General features: G+C 50.5%; 1 protein-coding gene across 2 annotated transcripts in view; it reads left to right on the top strand.

Annotated features, from left to right (window-relative positions):
- The window catches only part of LOC105479825 (adherens junctions associated protein 1), a 135,990-nt gene extending 108,375 nt beyond the window's left edge, over positions 1-27,615 (top strand). For both annotated transcript variants that reach the window (XM_071067442.1, XM_011738158.2), the window contains exons 3-6: positions 7,568-7,655; positions 9,973-10,218; positions 12,116-12,247; positions 20,032-27,615. In XM_071067442.1, the coding sequence (XP_070923543.1) occupies positions 7,568-7,655; positions 9,973-10,218; positions 12,116-12,188 (407 nt within the window). In that variant the 3' untranslated portion in view covers positions 12,189-12,247; positions 20,032-27,615. The remainder of the gene's footprint in view (positions 1-7,567; positions 7,656-9,972; positions 10,219-12,115; positions 12,248-20,031) is intronic.
- The last annotated feature ends 375 nt before the right edge of the window (positions 27,616-27,990 follow it).

Raw genomic sequence — 27,990 nt, 5'->3', positions numbered from 1 at the left:
CGTGCCAAGGGTCACCTGTGGCAGAGCCCAGCACAAACACTGGGCATCAAGGCCCAAGGGAGCTTCTCTGATATTTCATGAGTGTTGTCACACATCGTTGCTGGGATGAGACAGTGCTGTCCACATTTCTCCACTGCAAGGTGACATCCAGAAGCTCGTGCCTGGTCTCCCTTGGACTCTGTCCTATGCTTCTCTTCCTGGTGCTCTTCCTTCTGCTGTGATAAACTATAACCAAAAATATAATGGCTTTCTGAGTTCTGTGAGTCTCCCACTGAATTATTAAGCCTGAGGGTGATTGTGGGGACCCCAAATGGCACCGTGCAACCTTGGGGAAATCCCTTACCCTCCTTCTGGACTTGGGGAACATATTTGTACTCACCTCACGGTGCTGTAGTGAGCTGCGAATGCACTATTTGGCACAAGGCTTAGCACCCTCTACCAAGAAACTTGGGGTGGCTCTACGGTGGCTCCAAGATGTCAGCCCTATGACTTCTCTCCCCGCCTGGCTTTGTTATTGATAAGGAAAGCATTGGAGGGAGAAGGGGTGTTAAGAGGAAGCAACCGGGGATGGACTCACACCTCACCCTATGAGGCACACTGAGGGTCAGTAACCCTCCAACCCAAGGATTCAGCTGCAGTGATATCTGTCCTGTGGGCTTGTCTTGTGCCTCGGAGGACATCTACCATCATCTTTGGCCCTTACCCATTAGATGTAGAACCACTCTCCACCCACAGCTATGACAACCCAGAGTATCTCCAGACATTCCAGATGTCCCCGGCTAAGGACCACTGCTCCACCTGCCTAGGCCCTTTGGGGCGATTCCCTGGGGGCTGCCCTTCACTGTGTTGTTGTGTCCAAGCCAAGGCCTGTGAGATGTCAGCAAGGTATTTCCTTGCGGGAGTTCTGTTTCTGTAGCGTGTGATCCTGTCCCAAGCTGGAAGGACTTCCGATGAGGAGAGACTTTATCTCCACATAGTGTCGTCTTGAAGCACTTCCCTGAGCCAGGCCATCACCCCCTGTGATGGTGAATTTTATGCATCAACCTGACTGAGCTGAGGAATGCCCAGGGCGCTGATAAAGCATGATTTCCGGGGGTGTCTGTGAAGGTGTTTGTGGAAGAGATTGGCACGTGAATTAGTGGACTGAGTATGGAAGACCCCCATTCAGCCACGTGGGTGGGCAGCATCCCATCTGTTGAGGGCCCAGATAGAACCAAAAAGACAAAGAAAGGGCAAATTCTCTTCTCTCCCTCTCCCTCTCTCCTCTCCCTCCTTCTCTACCCCTCTTTCTCCCTCTCCTTCTGTCTCTCTCTTCCTCCCTCTCTCCCTCATCTCTCTCGCCGCCTTTCTCCCTCTCCCCCTCCCTCTCTCTCTCCCCCTTCTCTCCCTCTCCTCCCGCCTCCCCCTCCCTCCCTCTTTCTCCCCCGCTTTCTCCATCTCCTTCTCTCCCTCCCCCCACGCCTTCCAAAGAGAGGGAATAATGAGGACCCCTTGTGGATTTTCCATATTTCAGCCTGTTTCCTACAAATATTGTTGGGACTACGTGTCAAAACACACAGTCCTTGTCCAACTGTCATGACCATAGGGTCTGCAGTTTATTCTCATAGCTATATATATATATGTGTGTGTGTGTGTGTGTGTGTGTATATATATATATAGAGAGAGAGAGAGATCTGAGCTGGGACATCTGTCTTGTCCTGCCCTTAGACTTGGACATCAGAGTTCCTGGTTCTTGGGCCTTTAGACTCTGGTACTTCAACCAGTGTCCCTGCCCACCGACCCAAACCCCCTCTGGTGTAGATGGAGCTGGGTCATCCATCCTCTACTGCCTTTGGCCTTGGACTGAGTGACAACATCAATTTTCCTGGTTCTCCAGCTGGCAGACAGAAGATCATGGGATTTCTCAGCCTTCATAATCACATGAGCCAATCCCATGATAAATCTCTTCTATAGATCTCTCTATATTTTATTGGTTTTGTTTCTCTGGAGAACCCTGACGAATACGTTCACCCCTTGGAAGACTCTGCGGGGTCATTCAGAAAACAGCACACTCCTTTGTGTCCCTGCCATAAAAGCTGGTGGCCTTGTTCTGCTGTGAGCATCCCAGTTTTGGAAGATGCATTTTTTTCTTAGTGGCCTGTTCCCAGGAGGTGAGCAACTGACTCAGACTAAGCCTAATGGCTTAGGTTCCTCCAACTCTAGCAAGTCAAGCTGCCTCTCATCTGTCCACCATTGGGTACTGTGAGCTTCTCCCTAGTCAGGCCAACGTGTTCTCAGAGACTCTTTTTCAAAGACTGCAGTGAAATTGACATTTTGCAGGTCTCTGGAAAAGGAATGGCTTTTTTGGGATGGAATTGGCACTTTAGGTCCCAATATCACCTGTCACCCGTCATACTTACCCTTGTTGCATGACAGACATTTTTGTGTCCCGTGGCCATGGCTCTTTGTTTGCATAATTCAGACGCTGCAGACTCCTGTGTTGTGAAATCAGCTATGATACGCACAGCAATCTGTTTGCCTTGGCCAATTCCAGGACCATCACTCCTGCCCTCATCCAAGTGTACCAGCCAAACGTGCCTCCCGTCCTAGAAAGAAAGCCCTTGGTGGGTTTGTTTTTGCCATGGACAATGGCCTGTATTTGATTCAGCTTCATTTAATAAGACCTTGTTCAGACCAGAGATGGATTACAAACTTCCACATCAATCTTCAGGGCCTGATCTTATTACAAACCACCACAAATATAACCATAAAAGCCCTATTGATTGATGCAGAGCTTGGTAATCCATCTGTCCCCATCCATTATTCTGGGGATAATTTTTCATTATCTGGATAGCAGCTGATTCCTCACGCATTAGTATACAGTGGCAATTACCAGAAGCAGAAAAAGCCCCCACATTAGCAGGAACAATAACACCTGTCAGGAAGGGGAAGCAAGAATTCCTACACAGCATGCTTCTGAGCTCTGGGACCAGGTCTGAATTGCAAGGAGTTTGAAGATGGGATTCAGTGTTGACCTTGGAAGTGGAGAGGGAAAAGTTTGCTTGTGTGTTCCTTCCTTGAGGGCATAGAGTGTGTGCTCCCTTTAGATAACATCATTGTCAATCCAGTCATAGCCCCTGGACAGCTGACATGGAAACCTTTCCAGGATTGCTCAGGGGCAGCAGGGTTTATGGGACAGGTGTTCCTGCCCGAGGTAGCTAATAGCCACCAGAAACTTGACCAGAGGGAATGTTATTTAAGGTGAGAGTATTGAGTGAGACATGAGTGAAGAAGGAGAGACATGAGTGAAGACGGAGAAAAGTCGAAGCCTCCTGAGAATGGTGCCATTTGCATAGTGTGGGAAAAGTCCTTTCCACAGACCAATAAGAGATGGTCCCTCTCCACACAATGATTCCATAATCTGAACTTTCTTGTGTTTGGCAAGATGCTATTTCTTTTTAACATGGAGAATATTGAGATAGACGTGGCTGAAATATTTCTAAGAGCCATTGAAGGAATCAATTGGTAAATTTCTGAGTTTTGATTTCCAAAAATCAAAAATCCTGTGTAATTGACTTCTCAAGGGAAACCCTCATGCAAAGTGATTTATCATCAAGTGGCTTCGTATGGACAAACCCAGCAGGGTGCAGCCACTGCTGCCGGGTGTTAAGAGCCAGCCATAAACTAGAGGCTGTGGGTCTCTCTGAAACCAGCTGAACAGTGACCAGTGAAGAGACCGGCACACAGCAAAGCTTTGATGGTGGAGGGGGATTGTTCTAGTCCTTCAAACTAAAAAATTGCAGTTTGATTCCAAGCATTAACCAATCATCCAAAATAGGAATATGCTTGTATTTAATCTATAAGCAGAGCCACCTTGAGCTACTCACTTAAATCATGTATCTGTAAACTGTGGTCCATGGGCCAAACATGGCCACTGCCTGTTTTTGTAAATCAGGTTTTATTGGAAAACAGCACCATTTGCTTCTTTGCCCATTGCCTGTGGCTGCTTTTGTTTTTGCTACAATGGCAGAGTTGAGTAGTTGTGACTGAGGCCATACTGCCTGTAAAGCCTAAAATATTTACTGTCTGGTCCTTTAGGAAAAGGTTTGTCTACCTGGGATCCACATGAAGATTTCCACATGGAGGAAACTACTCCTAGCTCTTGGGGAGACTAAATAATGGGGCACATGCTATAAACACCACATGCATGACTTCTCCTGTGTTATTTTGCTTTCTTCTCAGTGAGCAGCCTTCCAAAGAGAGGAAATAATAAAGAGCCCTTCTGAATTTTCCATATTTCAGCCTGCTTCCTGGAAATATTATTGGGACCACATGTCAGAAGTCCCAGTCTTTGTCCAACCATCATGAGGGTCTGTAGTTTATTCTCATAGTTGTAACTTCCTAAGCAGGAGCCCGGGAACCCATTAAAACCCACGCTCCAGGTTTTGAAGCACACGGATGTTTACTTTGCAAGGAAAGTCTGTGCAGGGGCGGTAAACTGTTGATCTTGAACTTATTTAACAACAGAATGTGGCCACAGGTGTGTGGGATTTTGATTTAGATGTTTGGTTTTCTTGGGGACGCTACAGCAGAGAATTACCTTTGTCCAGGCTCTGCTTGCTGACCAGGGAAAGTCATTTTTCTTCTTTAGCATCGGGCACCCAGTTTGTCAGACAGGTACAAAAAAATGCAGGGTGGAGATGGGTTAAATTGATACCAGGTGTGAAGGCTTAGCTAGGTGCATCTAGGGGTCCTGTAGAAAGCATAGCTGTTGTATTGTGGGTGTGTGTCTGCCCAGACCCTCTTAGCTGGTGATTAGCCCAAAATGCACCCTTCATGTTTTAATGTGGGAAATCTATGAAGAAAATTTACACAAAAGGCAGGAGAAGGGCCTCCAGGGCAAGGCCAATATCAGAAGTAGATCATTATCCTTCTTTCTGTTAACTTGGTTTCTGATTTTTTACCTCTTAGTTACAAGTTTAATGATACATCATGAAGCTAAGATCACATTATCATCAGCATCACCTTCACCATCATCACCATCACCATTATCATATCACTATCATTTTCAGCAGCATCACCATCATTATCATTACCATCATCACATCACTATCACTATCACTGTCATTATTACCATCATCATCATTACCATCACTATCATCATTATCACCATCGCCATTATTACCATCATCACATCACCACCATCATCATTACCATCACTATCATTATCACTATCACCACCATCTTCATTGCCATCACTGTTATCACCATCATTATCATCACCATCATCACCATTCCCATCATTATAACCATCATCACCATCACCACCACCATCACCATTATCACCATCACTATCATTATCATTACCATCATCACCACACCACCATCACCATCACTATTATCATCACCATCATTATCACCATCATCGTCACCATCACCATGATTATCATTACCATCATCACCACCATCACCATCGCCATCAGCAGCAGCAGCAGCAACCTCCTTCTCATCACAAGAAGCACAGACACAGGATGAGCACATACGCTTCGTGACAGCATGGCTTTCTCTTGACTGGGCCAGAGGGAGTGTGTGGGTAGAGAGCAAGAGGAGACTGCACAGGCAACCTACCCTCCGCAGCTGTCCATCTTTTTCAATCCTTCCTCTGCACACGAGGTCTGAGTTGGGTCTCATGAAACTTGGCACATAGGGATTACCAGAGCTGGCAGACACTCCACTGTTGGTGGGATTAGGGGTGGTCCCTGTGACATAACTTAGCTTTCAACTCATTAGCAAACCAACTTGACAGTCCCAGAGAAAGGACTTGCCTGGAGGTTTAAAGCAGGTGCCACAGCTGGGGCACAGGTTTATGGGAGGTCATTGGCCAGAACTGCAGTGACTGCAGCACCTTTATTCAGGGGGCATCAGAGCAGCTGTTGCCTATGGGTGAGCATTACTAGTGCGGCAAGCACACAATAGGTGCAAAACAAACAGTTCCTGAATCAATGGATAGAAGAGGGCTTGGGAGAGACCTACCACACTCATGTGTCTGCTCCACTGTTTGCCAGGTGTTGTTATTCTGTGGGTCCTGGAGGGGAATCCCTCGTGAAAAACAACAGTTACCTCCAGAGAGGGGGAAACAGGAAGACAAAGCTTGTTTTCTGGCTGCGCCAGCGTTTAATCATTTATGAATAATTTCCCCCATGAGGATCATATCCAGCAGAGAGGTAACATCTGTTTAAGAGACTGTCCTTGGGAGGCCGCCAGAAAAATCTTGACACTGAAACCCACCATGCTGAAACACGCACATGCAGTGTTCTCACCCCAGCAGCCCAAGAGGTTGGTCAGGTGTGAGGGGCAGGTCTCTGCAAAGCAGACACCAAGATGGAACCCCAGGTGGAGACAGGACCATTGCTTGGATCTCAGGCGGAAGGACACGGGGAGATGAGTTGGAGGAGGTGCTGCCACCTGGGGGCTTGGCAGACTCCCTCACTGCCTTGATCTTCCAGCTTCTCAGGTGCTGAAGTGGACCTTCGGGGTAGCCCTGGCTGGCTAGTAATGTCCCCAGCATCCTATATGTCCCAGGAAGTATGTGACAGATGTGCAGTCAGAGAAGAAGGTGGTCTGGGGTAGGGACCAGAGGCAGGAGCTGTTGCAGACCTGCCTTCCTGTCTCCCCAGTCCTGGGTCTGTGGTTAGTGGCAAACGTTGCAGAAGGTTTTGGGACAGAGGTGGGGGACGGGAGAGAATCCCTGCTTTCTGCCATCGTGCCTGTGGGTGTCAGTAAACAGCTCTTGGCCAGAGCTCTACCTGCCCCACTTCTGAAGTGGCTGGTCCCTGTCCTGCCGATTCCAGTGCCTCCCACCTCCCCATTCAGGGATTGGGGCCAGGGCAACAAGGCTAGACCATAGATTCTCCTTTGGGGCTGTGGGAAGCATCCACCCTTGGCCTGATACTTTCATTCCTGGAACCTCATGAAGCAGTGAACTTCTTAGCGAGGACTCTGGAAAGAGGAAGATGCCACCCAGTGACCCATGTCTGTGAGGGTGTCACCCATGTGCTCTTCTTTTTACCTCCCCAATATGTGCTGGCCCATCCTGGCTCCCCCTGGGTCAGGCAAACCCTGCTCCCACTCATAGGCCAGCAGCCCTGGGGCTCACAGTTCCAGAATAGAAGAGCAGAACTGACTGGCCCAGGGCGTGAGGGGAGAAAGGGGTCATGGGGAATATCTCACCCAGAACTGACCTGCCGCCGGGTAGACGAGGTAGGTGAAGGGTTTGGCAGGTGCAGGAAAGAACACAGCTGCCCATGATCCAAGTCACGGCTTGGAGACTGAGAGGGTGGTGGAAGGAGAGAGCCCAGAGCTGGAGCTCCCCCTTCCTGGACCCCAGGTGAGAGCAGCCTCATGCCCAGGGCCTGCAGTCCAGGAGGAGAGAACTGAGCACCTGTCATGCTGCCGCGAGTTCCCCGCTGTGGATGGGACCTGGCATCCCCAGCTGGGTTGGGGGGATGTGCCTTCACCTTTCCCGGCCCTCCCTCGCCTCCTGAACCTGGTTTCACGGGTGCCCTCTTCCCTCTTTCCTTCTTTCCAGGTCTGGCTGTCCATCAGATCATCACCATCACCGTCTCCCTCATCATGGTCATAGCTGCTCTCATCACAACTCTTGTCTTAAAAAATTGGTAAGGCTCCTTGGGCCCTTCTGGCCCAGAAATGGGGGACTGCAGGGGTCCCCGGGTGGTGAACACAGAGAGGCCCCCGCTTTTCAAAGCCAACCTGTTCTACTGGCTTCTGCCCGGGCAGTTGAGCTGCCATAGGCTGCTCGCCGTCCAGCGCTGCCCTTTGGCCCGGCCCCTATCCTAGTTTCCCTGCAGAAGGCCAGCGATCCCAGCCTTCATGACAGAGCTTCTCAGGGTGTGTGTGGTCCCGGGTTCCAGATTCTTTTTCTCGATGCCAGTGTCCGTTGGGATGTTGTCCACCCAGCACACAGTCCCTATTTCTTGTCTCCTCTGCCCCTTCCCTGGAAAGGTAGGGATGGGGCCCTTCTACCAGCACCCAGTGGGATCCCACATCCCTCGCTCAGGCTTGGCGGCCGGTTGCTGAACCAGCCCTGTTTGTATTCTTCGTTCCTCTCAAAGCCACTCTGTGTGCTGAACTAGGTTACCGCTTTGCTCCAGGCAGCCTGCCTTTGCCTATTTCCTCCTGGAAATTGGCCTACTTTGAGGCTGGCCTTGCTGGGTGTACACACCTGATAAGCCCCTGAGAAATGAGGGGACTGCTGGGAGACCCTGCTGCTCAAAAGCGCCTTGGGGACCTCACCTGCCTGCAGCCACTCCTCCAGCAACTGTGTCTCCTTTCGGCATCCAGGCTTAAAACTCCCTCATAGAAGAACAGACCCAAATGGCCCCCTTGCTGCCTGCATACAGCCATATGAATCAGACAGGGCTGATGGTGGAAACTGCATCAGAGCCTCAGAATCACAGGGGAACACAAGAAAGTGAGAGAGTAAAAGCCAGGCTCTGGGATCAGAGGAGGTGGGACCCCTTGGCAGGCCACAGGAGGGTGGGAGGTAGCACAGACCACAACAGACCTCCCACTCGGCTAGCGAGGGCTCAAAGCCACCTCCTGATAGGTAGCAAACTGGGACCCCAGGCATTTTCTGGAGACAGGCGATGAGAGAACAACACGGAGTTCATAGCGGGGCTTCTTAGGCAGGGGCTGGCCAGAGGAGGGGCTTTGGACCCCTGGATTGTGTGGGCGTATGGAAGGACAAATCCCACTGGCCATCTCAGTGAAGGGCTTCATCTCCCCAGAGACAGGGGACTTTGTAGCCTATTCTGTGACAGGTTGATGACAAGCCTTCATCTTGCTTTTCCCACACTCGAGCTTATAGCAGACCTTCAAAGAGCCCTTTGGGAGAACAGCCCGGGAGGCTGGATGAGCAAGTTCGGTGAACCTGACCTCCCTCTGAGGAAGACTTTTCTCGGGGGGCTGCCCCTGGGTTTGGCATTCACCTTATGACCTTGGTTTATGGGGTAGGGGGCTTCTACTCCTTGAATCGGGATTCCTTTCATTGGGAAAACCAACGCAGGAAATAACCAAGACTTAGGAGACAGGCCCATCCCCCCTGCCCCTTGCCTTCGCGTAGCCCCTCCCTGTGCACAGGCCCTGAGCATGAAGGGGAAGGGGTGGGCAGGGGAAATGGCCCCCAATGTGGGCTCCCCATCCAGCAGGGGAGGGGCCTCCCAGCCAGCCCCCTTGTCCGTCCTGTGCTCTCATCATAGAAGCGGATCCAGCGGCCCCGATTCTTGCTTTCTCAAATCCCTGGAGAGTCAGGGGTGGAAGTCCCATGGTCACTCTAAGTGGCCTCTGGAAGCCCCTGTGGGTCACAGGAACTAGACCATAACAGGCAGGGCGTGCAGGACACTTCCCTCCGCAGACTTCATCAGGGATGAAGGACAAGCCAGCTCGTCATTTCCAGCTTGTGTACGTGCCCCTGGGTGGGGTTGAGGACAGGGGCTTTCTCATGCACCAGCTTTCCCCAAAGACGAGTCCACTGTCCATTCTGAGATGAAGGAATGGACCACCCCAACCTGTGCCCAAAGGTTCCCACACGCTCTAGGCCCCTCTGGCAGGAAGGACCCACCACGGCTTTAATCCCGTTGAGGCGTTCATGGGGACACTGAGTCAGCACCATGGTCTGGCTGATGCTCTTTAGTTAAGCAGGTCCCTAGCTCTGCGATCACATGGCTCACCACTTACCCCTCATCCTCCCTGCTGTAATAGCCATATTTAAAATTCAAATTTCATTTTTTTTAAAAAAAAGAGTTGATTGCTTGATTGTGGTTGATCTTTCTGAAGAGGCTGGGAATTACCGTTTAATATGAAATGATGCGTAGCTCATGCCTGCAAGCAAAAGACCCACAATGGAAGTCTGCAGTTGTGCTTGTGGGTTTCTGGCCTCTGCCCGTCCCCCACCCCAACCTCTTTCTCTTCCAGCTGTGCCCAAAGCGGGAACACTCGTCGGAACAGCCACCAGCGGAAGACCAACCAGCAGGAAGAGAGCTGCCAGAACCTGACGGACTTCACCTCGGCCCGGGTGCCCAGCAGCCTGGACATATTCACGGCCTATAACGAGACCCTGCAGTGTTCACACGAGTGCGTCAGGGCGTCTGTGCCCGTGTACACCGACGAGACGCTGCACTCGACGACGGGGGAGTACAAATCCACCTTTAATGGAAACCGGTAAGCTTGGGCTCTGCTAGACCCTGCAGCCGTGAAGCTCTTGGTGGTCCCGACCCCCGGGGGCCACGGTGGCTGAGCTGAGAGCTGTTGGTCAGTTTAGGTCTTCCCTGAGGTGGCTTTGAGGGCCCGAGCCAAGGCGGACTGCTAATGTGGCAAAACGAGAGAGGCAGGGTTGACAGCAAACAGGCGTTCAGCTGCTCCCAGAGAACACAGTGGCTGGAATTTCCTTCTAGACCCCTGGCCGTGGGCAGTGCGGGAAATGCATAGTCTCCCAGCCCTCGCTCTGAGCTGTCATCCTTCATGCCCCAGAGCTCAAAGGCCAGTCCCGTGGTGGTGATCGGCCTCCTAAATATCAACAGATGACAACAGCCTCCTACCAGAGTCAGTGTCTCTGAGCCCTGTCAATAAAACGTCAGCGGCAAATTTAGCAAAACTATCAGATACCGACCAGACTCCCGGACCGGACGTGTGTTACTAAATGCTTCTCCTTTTTTATTATTCATGTGTAATCCCTCAAAGAAAATATACCCCACAACCACCTGTGAGAATGTTTAAGAAACCCTTGAGTCAGCTTTCAAAGGTTTGTCCAGAATTAAATTAAAATATCAATAAGCTTTCCTTTAAGTGAACATACATTTATGCATCGTTTTGTAAATTAAAATAAAACAATCTCCAACAACTTGAAGAAAGGAGGAGGCTGGGAGGCTGCCTCGAAGGGTCCACCATGAGCAACAGAATTAGCACCTAGGGTAACACTGCCCCAGGCCCCCGGAAAGGGCTCCCCTGGAGCCCCAGGCGAGGTGACTGGACTCGAGTTGTTTTAGAAGGGGCTGGCTGCATGCTCCCTTTCGTTCTATTTGCTGATTTGTTCAGGGGCCTTGGAGAGCGAGGGCTGCTGGGGCTGTCACATCCATGGTTAATGTGTCTTTGTCCTGTTGGCTAGAATGAGCAGATGTTCCTGAAATACCTTCTGGCCACGCCTCTTCTTGCATGTCCACGTTGCATTCTGCCATCTGTGATATTCTCTGTCTTAGACGTTCCCTTTCCTTGCAGGGGAGGACGGTGGCACTCAGAACCTCAAAACTGTTGTTCTAAACCTCAGTGGTTTTACACTCAGACATTTGGGGAGCTCATGGGTACCATTCCAGCCTTCCAGAAGGCTGAGTTCACAAATAACTGGCTAACAGATTTCCAAACCATTTCACTGAATATGTGGATGTTGGCTTGGATATGAATCTGGGCCAGCGACTGCTTGGGCTGTGTGGGTAGAGGGCAGAGGGCCGTGGGCTGGCCTCTGGTGCTTCACTTTTCCCACCTTCTGTGCTTGTGTTGTGCAGGGAGGTGGGGTGGGGGGATGTCCAAGAGCGGAGTTGGCATAGCTGGTGCTCTCAGGCCCTGGCACGGAAGCATCAGATGGAACGAGTTCTTGCCTTTTGGCCCAAGGTCATGCTCTGTTGAGTTTCACGGGCCTTGGGAAATAATAGCTTAGTCTCAAAGGTGACAAAATATGGGGGAGACATTTTGGGAGCCAGGTTCCATCCTTTCTGTCATGTGCAATAAAGTGGGTCAAATCTGCCATCAGAGGCAGAGACTCCAGGCTCTGGGCTAATCCTGCAAATTCAAAAACGAAAATCTGGAGACGGCACAGCCTGCACAGCAAAGTGCTCGTGTGCCCAGATCCCTCGGTCTGTGTCCTCCAAAGCCTCCCAGGGTAGAGAGCATTCGTGTGTGAGGACTTCTCCCAGCCACAGGGAATGGGGGGGGTCCCTTCCTGGCAAGGCCAGGAGTCCACATTAGTGCTTCCTTTCTCAAGAAGCCAGTCAGTCTCCACCGCAGGCCTGCCCCGGCTTGCCTGTCATGTGTCAAGTACCAAAGCCCATTTTTCTGTTCACCGCAGACCCTCCTCTTCTGATCGGCATCTTATTCCTGTGGCCTTCGTGTCTGAGAAATGGTTTGAAATCTCCTGCTGACTGGCCGAAGTCTTTTTTACCTCCTGGGGGCAGGGCAGACGCCATGTGTCTATTTCATGGTAGGTACCTCTCTTTGGACATTCCTGTTTTCATTCCCTTTCCTCCCCTCCCCACTGCCCTCCCCTGCGCTCTTTGGGATAATTGGGAACCATTTTAGACATCGTGGGTGGATTTCCAATGGCATCGCTTCTCTGAACATGAGCCAGGGACCTGGCCTTTTGATCTTGATGTTGGATTTGGTAGAAGTGCCTTCCCCATCCCGGGGGAGGAGAGTAACAGACGCTCACACACCCTGATTCCACGTCCTCACTATTCTTACCAGTGCCACTCCTTCCCTCAGGAAGGCCACGACGCGCGTGGCCTACATGGCAGGGAAAGTCATTCCCCGAAACAAGCGACAATTACAGCTCTCTTTTCCCGCAACAGGAAGAGATTAGGGCAGCGGCTAGGGAGGCAGGAATCGCGCCCCCGTCACATGTCTTTACATCGGGGGAGGGCGCAAGGCAGAATTAAAATACAATTTTGAAATATAAAAATAAAAGATAAGAAAGAAAATGATAAAGAGAGAAAGGGAAGAGTTGAGACATCTACTAATTTGAAGCCAGGAACCGGCACCAAAACAGGATGAATTTTCCACGCTCTGCTGGATGGGAACATTTGGTTTGCTTTCAGTGATATTAACTTTAATGCTAACGTTAAATTGCCTCCTTCTGTGCTGAGTCTTCGGAGCACTCGGGCTGCTGAGGGGAGAGAGCATTTCGCTCTCATGGCCCCACATCCCATGCGTTCTATAAGCACAGCCCATGGGTGCGACCCGAGGTTTTCGTGTGGGTTTCATGGTTCTTTTCGATGCTGGGCTTTCTCTGCATCCTCATCTTGCTTCCTTCCAAAGGTGACCTCTGATCCCTTCCATGATCCCATCCTGTTTCTAGGATGAAATACCAATCAATATTTGAAAATACCTTTTTCTTACTTTTTGCCCACCTTCTGATATGGAGGACTGAATGGACAACGTCCTCAGGGGCCCGGGGACAGGGAAGGTCTGGAGGACTCAGCCGGCTGCACCTAGCTGTGGCCGGGGAACCGGCTATAGTCAGAGAGGGGAGTGAATCGGTCAGTTCCTCATCCTGGCGCTAATGGACCGCGTGTTTGCTCCAAATCGAATCTCCGGCCCTCACTCCTTATCCTGAAGCCAACATGATCTGCCAACTGGCAAAGAAATGTAATTAGATTCGAATGGGAACCGAGCTGCCCTGCAAGGGCCTGTGCTGCGGCAGGTAAGAGGCAGGTTGTCCCCACCATTCACTGGGGGGATGTGCAGCCTAGAGCATCCGTCAGAGGCCAGTGCCTTTGTCTGCCTCACCGCAGCTCCCCTCATGAAGGGAACCCCCTTTGGAGTGCCAACCAAGCTAGCCACAGCAAGCCGGCTTGCTAGCCGTGTAGTCCTCGACCCGCCTGGTAAGGCCTCTGTAGGGACTGGGTCCTGGTGGTTGCCAGCATCTCTGTTATGATTTTTAAAATTTGTTAATGTGTAATTCATTGACCTGGGAGATGCAGGGCCTTAGGGTCAAAGACCCTCAGTCCCTTTCGCCAAGAGCCACAGGCCCACAGAACTGGAGAGGTCAACTCGAGCGGACAGCTCCCTAATATAGATACTTGCACGGCAGCTCGTGGAACACTTTTTACTTGCTCAGTCCTCCCAGCAATCTCGTTTACAAGTGGGGAAACTGAGGCAGTGGGCAGTTAAATGACTTGGCCGAGGTCAGTCAGGTTGTAAGTGGTGGGGCTGGATCACCCGATGGCTGCCTGGCTCCGGGACTTCCCCGCCCACTCCAAAGGCCTGAGCCCAGGGATCCTTCTTTTCCATTAGAACAGGAAGCTGCAGCGCTGACTTTTCAAAAAAAAAAAAAGATAAAATAGGGCAGAAAAAAGGTGTTTTATTTACTCATCTGTCCCAGAAAACCTTCGTGTCTCATCAGCCTGGTCCTCCCCTTCCAGCAGCATGGGGCACTGAAGACCCCCCAGAAACACTGTTGGTGGGGGCTATCCCTGTGCTGCAGCCCCAGGCAAAGGCAAGAGATACAGGTGCTCCCAGATGGGCCCCAGGTGGACCCCGCTTCCCAGCTGTGCCTGAGGAGCTGTTTCGGGACCACCAGCATTTACACAAGGAAACATCTCTGCGTCTAAAGAGCTGACCCCTCCCTGTGGCTCTCAGGTCAGGTAGGTCGTCCGCAGAGTTCAGAAGACCCTGTGAGACTTACTGAAGGCAGCTGCACTCAGCCTCGGAATCTGCCGACACGAAGCCACAGCCCACTCCTGGTGGCTTCCTCAGTAGCTGCGGACCAGGAGGGCTACGCACACAGCCTCGTTAGTCCTTGATAAATGCTTATAAGATTCCGTTGCCGCTTGCGGGACAGACCGTTTATCACTGACTAGGATGAAAGCATTGGGATTCTAAGTATCCCCTGAATCTTGCAATTAATGCCTGGACATGAGCATCAGGTGCAGAATAGCCAGAAACATCTCTCAGATTTGCTGGGGTACTTATTGTGCCTAAATAAATAGCAATTAATACTAAAACATTTAATTAAGGCTTAAGAGCCAGTGGAGCTACTTCTCTCTCGTATGGCTGGGAAGCCTCTCCAAATGCATTTTTAATGATGATGCGGTCGTTTGTTACCACACCATTGTCTTCTAAGTCTAATCCATGTGCATGTTTGGGACCCAAAGGCAGCCAAGTTCATTTTCCTGTAAGTGGTTGTCCGGAATGCCAGTGGCTCTTGGGCAGATGTGGACCCTAGATTTGATAGCTTCCAACACATTCTTGCCTCAGACCACCTTCGTGGTGGGGCCAGATTGCTCTGGACAAAGTGAAGCTGGCCTTTATGCTCCAAGGAAGGGGACCTCGAGAGCAGGTCTGCATTGGCTCTCGGACTAATTCACGGTCATCTTTCATGCAGCAGGTAAATTTCAGCAAACCTCGTTAACGTTGATCTCTTTCCCTTTGCCAAGGCCGCTTCATTCTGAACGGAGCCTGCAAAGTCATAAAAGCTGTTGAATCCAAAGCAAGTGAGAAATAAATCATGCATTATTATTATTTTCAAAAACACATTGAAGACATAACTAATAAAAAAATGAGAAGTGCACCTGTGCCTTCCCACTTTGTTCTTCCAAAATGTACATTAATAGAATATCAAACTTTTGTTATTCAAAGGAGCCTATTTTTCAAAGCAACATCCATACCTTTCTGGAAGCTGTGCTTGCTGAGCTGAGAACGGTACCATGAAAACTTTGGGAGAAAGTGGCCACTTCAGATTGTCAAGAAATTCTGCTCTGCCCCAGGGATACCTGGCAGTAGCCTGTTTGCTTTTTTTTTTTTCCCCCGCAAAAGCAGACATTGGTCATTACACCCAGTGACCCACTGTGAAGCATACAGCCCAGCAGGGCCAGGCCAGCCGAGGATCTCCTTCCAGGCAGCAGAGGGCAGAATTTATCCCAGATCCCGATCTGGAAGATGGCTGTGCAAGATACACACAGCTTCCCTTTTTGGCCAGGGAACCTCGGGTGGATGTTCACCTTCAGCCACGTTATTTTCCAGCCATGGGGTCCAGGCCCCACCTTATCTGTCTTTCCCAGCTGGCCCGGGATCCTCAGTCCTTCTCTGGGCTTAGTGCCAAGATGAGAGGCTCACGTGCTAGTGTGGCACAGAAAAACCCAAGAAGCTGAAGTTTGAGCAGCAGAGTTTTGGCAGAACATGGACAACGTGAGACCCTCCTCCTGGGCCAGAGGCTGTGACCACACCTTGGTCTTGCAGGAAACCTCTCCACCCTCTGCAAAGCCAGCGTGGCTCTGGAAATGGTCATTCAAGGTGCAGGATTGGCACCATCTCTCTCTCTGTCTCTCCCCCTCTCTACCTCTCTTTCTCTTTTCCGTCCTGAGACACAGAGCAGAGAGAGATGCCTGTAGTCTTGGAAGAGGCTCCCTTCCCTGCATAGCCGGGCATGTCTGGCGCTCGGGGCACAGGCTGCCACCCACTCACTGATCTTCCACGTCGTGTCTGTGGCTTCTGGCATCAGCATCTACCTGTAGTCAGTCCCCGGAGGTGGTTTCCTGCCATTAAGGATGGGTCTCAGGGACTGAGGACAAAACTGTTTCACACCCCTGCCGCGTCTCTGAGCCTCATCCAGTGTTGATTCCCTGCTCCAGGCCAGGCACAGAGCTGGAACCTGCATGAACCAGTGGTGAACAGGCAGGAGACCCCTGTTCTCAGGGTGCTGTCGTGCCAGCAGGGGATGCCTTGCACATCTGTCCAAATAAGCTGGATGCAGATGGTCCCATGCCTGAGATGTCACCAAGCAAGTGCTCCAGGAGACAGAAGGAAAATAGGGGATGTGTGTAGGAAGGAATGGAGGCATCCAAGAAGGCCTTCCCAGGGAGGTGATCTTTCCAGCCAAACCCTGAAGGATTGGAGGCTTGAGATTTGCAACGTGAAATCAAGGAACCTGGAACGTTGAGAGGAAGAAGAAGAGGAAGAGCGAGGTGGAAAGGTGGCCAGGACCCAGGGCAGAAGGATCTGATTAGCCAGCATGGGAAGGACAGGAGGCTTTTTTTTTTTTCTTTTTTTTTGAGACAGAGTTTCACTCTGTCGCCCAGGCTGGAGTGCAGCCACTCGATCTCGGCTCACTGCAACCTCCACGTCCGCATTCACACGGGAGACTTTCACGTGGGAAAGTGGGAGGATGAAGTCTACCTGGGAGCACCTCCAGAGCCTGGCCAGACAGACGTAAGGATTGGAAGCTGCTCCTCCGGGCTTTATTCTCCTGTTTAAGGTCAGGATCAAGGACTGGAAAGCAACCAGGGCCAAGGTTCATTTAGGAAATCATTCTTATTAAGGTGGCAGCCATATGACTTATGGTCCAACCCTGAACACATTCCAGAGAGAAAGGTTGGCCTTGTGAATCATCAATGATCAGGGAACACAGGGACAGCAGCTCACAACTGGTGACTGTCCTGGGACACCAGGACCCAGTGTAGGGTCTCCAAGCCCCAGGATTTTTATCTCCCTTTTAAGAAAACTTGTAATTGTAGTAAATATATATAACATAAAATTTATCATTTTAGGCCAGGCGTGGTGGCTAACACCTGTAATCCCAGCACTTTGGAAGGCTGAGGCAGGTGGACCACCTGAAGTCAGAAGTTTGAGACCAGTCTGACCAATATGGTGAAACCCCGTCTCTACTAAAAATATAAAAATTAGCCAGGCATGTGGTGAGTGCCTATAATCCCAGCTATTCAGGAGGCTGAGGCAGGAGAATCGCTTGAACCCAGGAGGCGGAGGTTGCAGTGAGCTGAGATCATGCCACTGCACTCCAGCCTGGGTGACAGAGCAAGAATCTGTCTCAAAAAAAAAAAAAAAAAAAAAAAATATATATATATATATATATATATATATATATATCATTTTAACCCTTTATGCGTGTCTAGTTCAATGGCATGAGTGACTTTACCATGCTGTGCAGGCATCTTCACAAGCCAGCCCTTCACCTCTCTCATCACCCTGTATTAAAACTCTGCACCCACTCAATACTCACTCCCCGTCTCCCCCCATCCCCTGGCCCCCTATTCTACTCTTTGTCTCTGTGAATTTGGTGGCTCTGGTACTTTCTATAAGTAGAATCATACAGCATTTGTCTCCACATTTTTTAACTTTCAAAAAAATTACCAAGATATAAGAGGGATATTTCTCTCTGTATTGTAATAATTACTTCATTTTTCAAGCCCCTCTTCCCCAGATCCAGGGAATGTGGAAGAGGTGGGCGGGGGTGGGGCACAGCTGGAGTAAGGCTACCAAGAGTGATCTGGCACTGACCCAGAGGCACGTCCCCCGCCCCCCCCCCCCGTGTGTGTGTGTGTGTGTGTGTGTGTGTGTTTGTGTGTGTGTGTGACACAGCCTCACTCTGTTGCCCAGGCTGGAGTGTAGTGGCGCCATCTCAGCTCAGTGCAACCTCTGCCTCCCAGGTTCAAGTGATTCTCATGCCTCAGCCTTCCAGGTAGCTGGGATAACAGGTGCGCGCACCCATGCCTGTCTAATTTTTGTATTTTCACTAGAGATGGAGCTTCACCATGTTGGCAAGGACATCTCCTTTCTTTACATGCAGTGACCCCTGTGCCCACAGCAGCTGGTCCTCCCACAGTAGCTGAGCAGACACTCTACTGTAGCCTCATGGAGTTGTCCACACGGGTGTCATTTGGAGGCAGCAAGCGGGAAGGTGACGCCCAGGGCCCAACCTCTTATCCAGACGCAGAGGGGTCCAGGGAAAGACCCAGCCTCTCACCTTCACCTTCACCTTCAAATGAGTAGACTCTGGCACACTGAGGCTCCTGGAGATGACAGGGACACGGTGCTGATGATCAGGGACACAGTGCTAAGCAGGAGGAGCTGTCCTGGGGCCTGCCAACCTCCCTGTCCACTCCTAGGATGTGTCTGCAGAAGGCAGGCCTGTCCCACCTGGAGCTCTTCCTCCCCAGTCCCAACCAGAATCACTGCTGTGGGCTCAGTTGATTCAGGGGAGAGAAAGCCACACTCTTGTCTTTGGGAAGGACCAGGGAATGGACCCAGGACTGGCAGTCACTGAACTCAGCTGGGGAACTCTGAAAACCCATGTTCACAGGCACCACCCTGAGAACCTGATTCCAGGTCTGCAGAGGTGGGCCTGAGAATCTGTATTTCTGCAGAGCTCCCACGATGGTGATGATGCAGCCGGTCTGGCCGCATGCTGTGCCTGCAGCTGCTGGAAAACTTCTAGAGCTCCCACTGAGTGCTTTTCCGACTTCACTTTGGGATCAGCGGGTACACCCGCCCCATCCTACCACTTTTCTGATACGTGTCATCTGCACAGATGAGGATGCGGTAGCCTTTTGTTTCTATTATTGAGGGTCCTAATTGCCTGTAGTTGAGAGGAGCTCTGAGTGACCGCAGAGGGACCCAGACAGCACCCCATCCCTGTGACGGAGACGCAGCTTTGGGCAGAAGGTCCCCGGGGGGGACCGTGATGTGTTCCAGCTCACGTGGCCGTGCCCGGGGTGACTCCCTGAGGGATGCTGACCTACTGGGGGTTCTCACTCAGCCCGGGAGACTGCATTTTCCGTTTTCTGAGGCTCGGGCTGGCTGGGTGGCAGCCGCCCTTCTCAGCCTGCCTGCTGAAGGTGGCAATCGCAGTCAGATCACCCGACCTGCGCCCAGGTGGGACTCGCCTTGTCTCTCTTCAGCAAGATCACCTCTGGGGAGATACGGGAGGAGGATTTCCTGATGCAGTCCATTTCTCTCTCCTGAGTCCTGGCCTCGGGGAGCCTGCAGCTGAGCAGTGGACGGACACAGACTCCCTTTCCTCCTGCAGCAAAGGAGTGGAACAGGCCCCATGCCACCCCCCACAGGAGGAGGCTGGACAGGGAGTGAGCAGGGCTGCCACACTCAGGCCCTCTGACGTGCACGCCTGGGACCAGATGCCCCGGCGCCCCCACCATGAGTTAGTGGACGAGGTGGTCCCAGCCCCTGGTAGCAAGCTCAGAGCTCTGTAGATGACCAGAATTCACACAAGATTCAGGCCCCCACTTCACACCCCTGGGATTCCCAGTGTTTCTTCCAGTTCCTGCTGACCAGTTCTAGTGAGGTCTTGTCCACGTTCCAAGGACCCCTCCATGTCAGTGAACCGATAAAGGGAGCGACCGGGCTCTGCACGCAGGGGTCCTGTGTCGGGGGGTCCTGGTCGCCCGAGAGCCCCATGGACTTGTCGCGCCCTCGGCCTGCTGCCATTTAATCTCTTCTTGTTTTCTTTCCACACAGGATTCCGTTGGTGAACCTGTAAAAACAAAACAAACAAAACAAAACAAAAAAGACAAAACCTAAAACTAAGCTATCTAAGGGGGAGGGTCCCCGCACCTACCACTTCTGTTTGCCGGTGGGAAACTCACAGAGCAGGACGCTCTAGGCCAAAATCTATTTTTGTAAAAATGCTCACGCCTATGGGTGACTCTGCCTTCTCCCCGAGTTTTCTTTGGAGAACAGAAAGAAGAAACGAAAGAAAGAAACCGGAGGTAGAGAGACGAGGATACCCAACGAAAGGGACGGGAGGAGGCATCCGAAACCTAGGATTCGTCCTACGATTCTGAACCTGTGCCAATAATACCATTATGTGCCATGTACTGACCCGAAAGGCTCGGCCGCAGAGCCGGGGCCCAGCGAATCACGCGGAGAAATCTTACAGAAAACAGGGGTGGGAATCTCTTCCGATAGAGTCGCTATTTCTGGTTAATATACATATATAAATATATAAATACAAACACACACACGCACACACTTTTTTTGTACTGTAGCAATTTTTGAAGATCTTAACTGTTCCTTTTTAAAAAAAGAATTGTGTTATAGGTTACAAAATCTGATTTATTTAACATGCTTAGTATGAACAGAATAAACCAGTGTTTTCTACTTTGGCAACTCACGTCACACACATATTACACACACGTGCGCATACACACACAATACACATACATGCATATAGACGCATCTATTGGAAATGCAGTTCCACAGGTGAGCATGTTCTTTCTGGTGACCTGGTATTCCATCACCGTTTACCCCAGGGGACAGCCTCGACCCAGACAAGGAGGCCCTTAAATGACAGCCTGCATTTGCTAGATGTTTGGTGAGTGGCATCAAATGTGTGACTTACTATCTTGGGCCAGAACTAAGAAAGCCGTGGTTTTATATATGTGTGTGTGTATATATATATGTTTTTGTGTGTGTATATATATATATATACACACACATGCATACATATGTGTTTTTTTTTCATTTAAATGTTGGAAGATGCTGCCTAACAGCCACACTCACATTTATGTAGCTGGTTGCTTACAAACGGGCCTGAGCCCTGGGTTGGGTGGGTGGTGGATTCTTGGACGTGTGTGTCATACAAGCATAGACTGGATTAAGAAGTTTTCCAGTTCCAAATATTAAAGGAATATATCCTTACGATGTGTGTGTGTAATGTCAGGGCAGAACTTAGACATATGTGAAGGGCCCCAGTTGGTTTGAAAATGAAAAATCGTCATTCTGTGTGCGAACCACGCAGGCGGCCCCACAGCCCGGCCTGTGCTGCGTTGCCTTCCCTTGCGCAGGTGGGCAGGTGTTGCCCGCTTTTTCTAGGGCCCCAACGGTGTCTTGGAATCTTGGGGGAAGCCTCGGCAGAGATGCCATTCTCCTGTCAGCTTCCACTGGCTGATGGATGCTTCTGTTTTGTCATCGAGAATCCTACTGTAGAACTACCCAGTGGAAACGGGCCCCAGACCCGAGCCTCAGTACAGAGAATCCCAACCACACACACTTTATGAAAAATACTGCCATGCCGCTGGGCCTTCCTCACAAGCCTCACCTGAGACGGGCTCACTGGTGGCCCAGACTTGCTGTCAACAGGGAGTGCTGTCGGGATCTAGGGATGCATCTCGTGGCCCACGCTGTGCCTCCTTGGAGGATGTTTCCTGTCTATGGGAGATGCCTAATGTGGTATGGGTCCCTGTCTCCAAAGACTCTATTTCTCACACATGGCCCAGGTGGAAGTTTAATTTCAGCAGTAGAGTGCATGAGGCGATTCAGTGAAGTGTCGCAGGCCAGGCGAAAAGGTTAAAGATGAGGCAGACAGCTGACCTTACTGCCCTCACTGGCCAGGCTGATGACCTGATTCTTCCCTCGGGTTCAGTCTCCCTCTGAAACACCTTGAGATATGCTTCAAAAGTTCACTTTTGTATCTCCTGAAACACGTGAACCTAGAGTCATGCCTCTGGAGGGGAAAGGGCTGTTTCTGTGACACAGCAGTGTTGAGATCTGTATCCATGGTATTGCTCACAAGTTAGGAAAAGTTGTTCTTTAGTTTTTGTTCTGTCGTTTTCCACCCCCAAGCTTTGGCACATCCAGAGACAATGCAAACATCCGCCACTGGCATTTGGCCATCTCCAGGTTCCTGGCACTCACCTGCACGGCGCTCCAGCCTGCAGCTCTCTCCGTGCGCCATCCGGCCTCGTCCATCCCATTCTCCTTCAATCACTCCCTTCCGCTGAGGTGGGCCTCCTGACTCCAGGTGAGCACAGCGTGGTGCGAGTGTGTGGTGAGGGCTGGCAGCGTCCAGCAGGCAGTGGGGTTGCTGCTTTGGTCTCTGATGTTCTGAGCTCCAGAGTGAGCCCAACCGAGGAGGAGGTGACAGCAGGGGGGCCCCGTTGGTTCACTGACCATGAGAACCCAGGATTCCCGAGGGACTCCTGGTATCTGCTCTGTCATCTCCCAGCTGCTCAGCCCCCTTCTCCGACCATGGGTGGCACCCTGGATGCCCTGAACTCTTTCCTGGGTCCATGAGACATAGAGCCTTGGAAGGAAGCGTAAAGCAACAACCCTCTTGTCCCCCGTCAGAGCCACAGGTTCAAGGTAGGGCTGTGAGACCCACAGAGGCACAACCACCAGACAAGCCAATGCGTGCCCATTCCACACCTGAAAGTCTGCTTCTGTACCGACATGACATCCGTCAAGGTAAATCCACACAGGTGAAGGCCGCTATTTCTGGATGATTGAGGCAGTGTATGGAAAGACGTATTATTTTACTTTTTTAAATGGTTACCTGCTCTCCCAGACCCCTCAACAGGGATCATCGTCTAGGTAAGAGGAGATAGTGAGTGAAAGTGCCTGGGCCTTGGAGACGCAGCCCCACCCACGGTGAAGTCTGCACCAGGGCACGGAATTGTCCTGCTTCGGGCCTTAGGTATATGTAATGCCCATGCACTTTGTGTGTCGGTGGCTGCTGCGTTGGCCTGATCAGTCCTTCTGCACCTTGGGGTAGTGTCTCAAGCTAGTTGTTGTCCTCTTTCCCCTGCTTGGCCCCTGGAATTCAGAGTCTAACAGTAGACACCTCCCTTCCCCCACCCGAGGCCTGGTCCTTACCTTTGCTTGAGCTTTCATTCCTCAAGAAAAGAACTCCAAGGAAGGGTGACGTGGTTTGTTAGGGTTCCCCAGTTTTTGTCCACTTCCATCTTATTCCTTGGAGATCCCACAATCGCAAACCCCCTGGCAGCCTCCTGGCACCTGCATTTGCCCTTAAAGCTTTAGAAACAGCTGGGAATGCACTCTTTGTTGTGCGGTCCAGTCCATTTCCAGACGAAGTCGCTGCCAATCTTCCCGCGCTTGGTGTCGCTTTTTTTCTGATTGGAATATGCGTGTCATTGCTCTTGTTTCCGAGTTTGGTGTGAGAAAGGCGGGGTTCTCCAGGCATGGTCGGGGAGCTTCCTCACCGTTTTCCATTGGGCTCAGATTCCAACCATGACCGAGACAAAGCCAAGCCTTCTCACGCAACGTGGAAGCATAGTGACACCCTGGGGTGTGTGGAGGTGGCTGCTGTTGTTCCTATGTACTGCCCTCCTTGCACACAGAAGGGAGAGGCCACTTAGGGGAACTTGTCTTCTCCAAAGTACTTCTAGTTCTTCCCAATCTTGAATTTGAGTGGACTTCTCTTATTACACTCAGCTTCCAGAAATTCACTCCAGTCCTTCCTGGAACATTGTGAAATTGGAAACCTGGACTCATCAGCAAACCCCACCCAGTCTTTGAATCGGGACACCAGGAAACCCATTACTACGAATGTGATCTTACCATCTTAAATCAATCCTTTCTTTCGAAAATACATGACTCTTTCACAGCCATATTTTAGCATCAAGAAAAGCCATGCTTTCAGGGGTTGGTCGTCAGCATTTTGTGTGCGATGCCTAAGGTGTAGACTGTGTTAAAAGGTGAACACACCAAAGGATCGACCTTGTCACCTTGGATGGTCTCTGTTTTGACCCTGTTGCCCATGGAGAGGTATTTTACCCTTTTGCTTTTTTGCCCAGGTGGTCTAGGATTGTCTGTAGCTCAGGAAGCTGGACCGACCCTGTATCTTGAAAGACAAGACCAGGAACCAGGAGTGAGGCTGGGACTCTCACTCAGTGGGACTCTCACTCAGCCTTTTCGTGGTCAGGCTTGGTCTTCCCATACTTATTTCAAGATGGCACCAGGACACACCTTCTTTTGACCACCTGTTGACACCATCACCCTCTTTCATCAAGGTGATCTCTTTCATCAGGGCGTACGTGAGATGTGATGCTCCACTCGACTGTCTCTCCCCTACCCCTGCCCCCTTCCACAAAGCCATTTCCCAAGTCACAGTGGGAAAAGATACCAAGATGCCTGATTTCTTGGACCATTCTTGTTTCAGCACGTGAGTTCTTTAAGACACTACTCACATATGCCACTGGAGAGAAACAACCCATTCTGGATCACCGTAATGAGCTGATCAGTCATTCATCCTCTTCTTCAACAAATACTTGTTCCACTTCTACCACACTGGCCATACAGTCGGAGGCAAGATGAGCACAGTTATGCCCTTGTGGGTCTTATATTCTATAGTAGAAGGAGGTAGATGGTTAATGTGAAAGAAAACCAAAATAATTTCCAGAGAGAGAAGCGGCAGGAAGAGAACAGAGCAGAGTGATGGGGCCAGGGTGCAGAGAAGGAGAGAGGGGAAGGGGGAGAGAGTGGCAGGGATTGAGGGGGAAGAAAGAGAGGAAGAGGTTGTCTGCATCTCCTCCTGCCACCCATCACCTACTGGGAAATTATCACTTGCTGCTTGAGGGTTGGTCTCGTGTTGGATGGAGCAAGAAGGCCTTGGTCTTAGCTCTTGGATAAAAACTCAGTGCAGAGCTGAAGATAAGACATCACAGTTGTTACGATGCCTGGTTCTTCACCAAATTCCTCAGCCATTCCAGCAAGAGTGGAAGCAGAGGGGCAGGGGCAGGATGAGGGCTGCTGTCCTGGAGATGAGCTTGCCCCATCCCTGGGCACTGGCTCTGCCCCATCCCCTCCCCATGTTGGTCCCACCTGTCAGGTTGCCAGGCCAACCAGGTTTCAGGTCAACCAGGTCTCAAGGAGGAAAAGGGGGTTCAACGTCAGTGACTTGGCCCAGAGGGCACGGGCACCATGGGGGTGCCATTCCTCTTGGTGCCAAAAGACAGCTGCCTCTCCAGAAGCTCCCCCAGCACTGAGCGTACTTAGTGGCATCCTTCTTAAACAGCATCTGCTTTTAAGTAAGTAGCTATTCCAAAACATGCCGTGATTCATGTAATTTTTGAGTGGTTACTTTGGTGCAGTTTGTCAATTTGCTCTGCCATACTGTTTTTTGATTGTTTGTTTGTTTTCCAGTGTAAATAGCACAGCCCACATAAATGAGCCAAACTCATCATCTGAGGATCTTTGATTATTCTTCCCCACTTATTGTACATTGATGTGCCGCCTGCTAGGAAGATAAACTCCCTCTTTGCTCACTGTGAGCCCAGATCTCTCTGTTAGTTACACTCAGCCTTATCCGGGGGTCCCAGGGAGGTCTTAAATGATTGTTTGGGGTTTTGAAACATGCTACCATCCCTTCCTTCCAAAGAGCGTGAAGCATGGCTCTGTGTGGTTTTGTGTGTCTGAGTTTACAGCTTGTATTTGGATGTAAGGAGTGACTAAAAACAGGTCTAGGCTGAGATCCGCTGTCTTTTAAACCCCCCCCCCCAGCCCTCGGTGGAACAGAATGAGCTTCTTCTGATCTCAGATCATTCTAGAAAGGTCTCAGCTAGTGAGCACAAAGTAGGCAATCCCCAGAGTTTATACGGGCCTCCATGTGACCAAGCCATCCCTAGCTAGGAAACTTAACTCTTTGCACAACCTCCCTTTATTCCGAAGGGCCCATGGGAACATGGGAGCAGTTGCCCTTTGTCAGAGGAGTAGCCCCACCCTGCTCTCTGCCTGAAACAGAAAGCAGCTCCTCTTGGAACAGCCCGCCTGGGGCAGAAGCACTTGAACATCCCATCTTCCGTCTTATTTCACTTTGGTTGCAGGGAGTTAAATACATAGGCCACAGCTGACTAAGATAGCAGTGTGCACAATGGTCCCCGGAATATCCAGTGACTCAAGCGATGTTAGTCTTGGGGTCCCTAAGGCAGTAGGGCATGGGGAGGAAGTTTCTCACCATCGATTCCCAAACACATCAGCCACAAGTCCACACTCCACACCTGTAAATGCACAGGCTATGCCCCATTGTAAAGGTGACTGAAGAGGATGTTCAACTCGATGGTGATGGGCCTGTTTTGAAGCTAAAAGCATAAAATGAATCCTCCCTGTAGCTCCATTGCCTTTTCCTCTTGAAGGATTCCCTGCTAAATGTTCTAAGAGTTACTGTGCATAGAATCGAGAGAGCATTTTTGAATGAGCCATAAATCTAAGTCATATATAAGAGGCATAATATAAATTGGACCAAGCTTGCCCATCTGGGACACACAGGTTTATAGAGATTAAACACTAGTGAGTAGCAGGAAAAGGGAACAGTGACTGTATAAATGGCCATATAAATGACCTACTTGTCTTCTCATGTAGGCTGGAATCAGAACCTACGTATGCCATAGATAACAGTCAATTAAATGGGTTAATGTGCTAAGCCAAGAGAGTTCTTAAGACATGCACATGGGACTGGATTAACTCTTGTCGATGTCTTGGATTCCATAGTAAAACATCTGTTAAGTAACATGTGGTGGGAAAGGATGCAGGGAGCGTTGGACTGTAGGAAATTCTCCTTTATACGAGTTAATTAGTTTTGTCTCTGGTGGCCCTCTCTTAAAACAGAATCCCCTGGAGACCTGGGTTTTCATGTTGTAATTCAACATCCAAATATTTGCAACATTAAATAACAACTCCGTAGAGACATCGGTCTTGCATGGGCATAAGCAGCTCACACTGGTTAGCTTTTGTCAGATTTCACCATTTCTGCAACAAAATTTCTTAGTGTTGATGTTGATAGCTTCTGGGTTGGCAAATTGGCAGTTCACTCTAGTCTTACTGGGTTGGGCGAGTTCTTGCCCCCAGAAAACTGGGGATAGCTTTGGCCATGGAAGGAGCAAGAACACTATGCAGTCCTAAGCTCTGTTTTTTGTTTTGTTTTGTTTTTGGCACCATTATGTACCGTGAAGACTTACAGCCTCTGCTAATACAGCATAGGGGACACTTTGAGGAGCCCCAGCATCATTTTTGAAATCATTGTACAGGGAACTGCAGGGGTGAATACCATTGTACCAATGCCCGGGCCAGCGTCTCATTTCCTAACAGAATCATCCCGTTCTTGTTCACTCTTCAGTCATCCCAAGCCAAAAGGGAAAATTCAAAACCCACTGTGACACCCCAACCCTAATTTCCAACCTTTGGAGGACTCACCTGGGGCAGGAGGGAGAAAGGGCTTTGCTGAAGTCTCAGGCTGCCGAGAACCACGTACGGGCGTAGCAGCAAGCCAATGGCATGGCTCTTGACAAGGTTTTCTATAGGGCGGCAACTTCTGCTCCCAGGGGAATCCTCTTCTGGTGCCTCCGCAGTCTATTCTGGGGTGGAAATGCCATTCTCTATTATTTCTCTCACATACGTGTGGATTTCTAATATCGAATTATGTGACTGCCTACCACCTAAGGCCTACAAAACAACATGGGAGTTTCTTTCTCGAGTGTGCAGCAAGTCGGCATGAACAGGACCCTAGCAACTGTGGGGAGCAGGATTCTCTAAGGTGCTCTTAGATCCGGTGTCACTTCCACATACAAGCACAATTCTCCCAGTTAAGGGACTGGAAGACAAGCGGGGCAACTGGTTTTGAAAAGCCCGCTGGCATGCCAGAGGGGGTGTTTGGCCACTCCCTCCTTGAATCTAACTGCCACA

The sequence above is a fragment of the Macaca nemestrina genome, chromosome 1 (genome assembly GCF_043159975.1).
Source record: "Macaca nemestrina isolate mMacNem1 chromosome 1, mMacNem.hap1, whole genome shotgun sequence".
In the NCBI taxonomy this organism is placed as follows: domain Eukaryota; kingdom Metazoa; phylum Chordata; class Mammalia; order Primates; family Cercopithecidae; genus Macaca; species Macaca nemestrina.
This window is presented reverse-complemented; position numbering and strand designations above follow the sequence as displayed.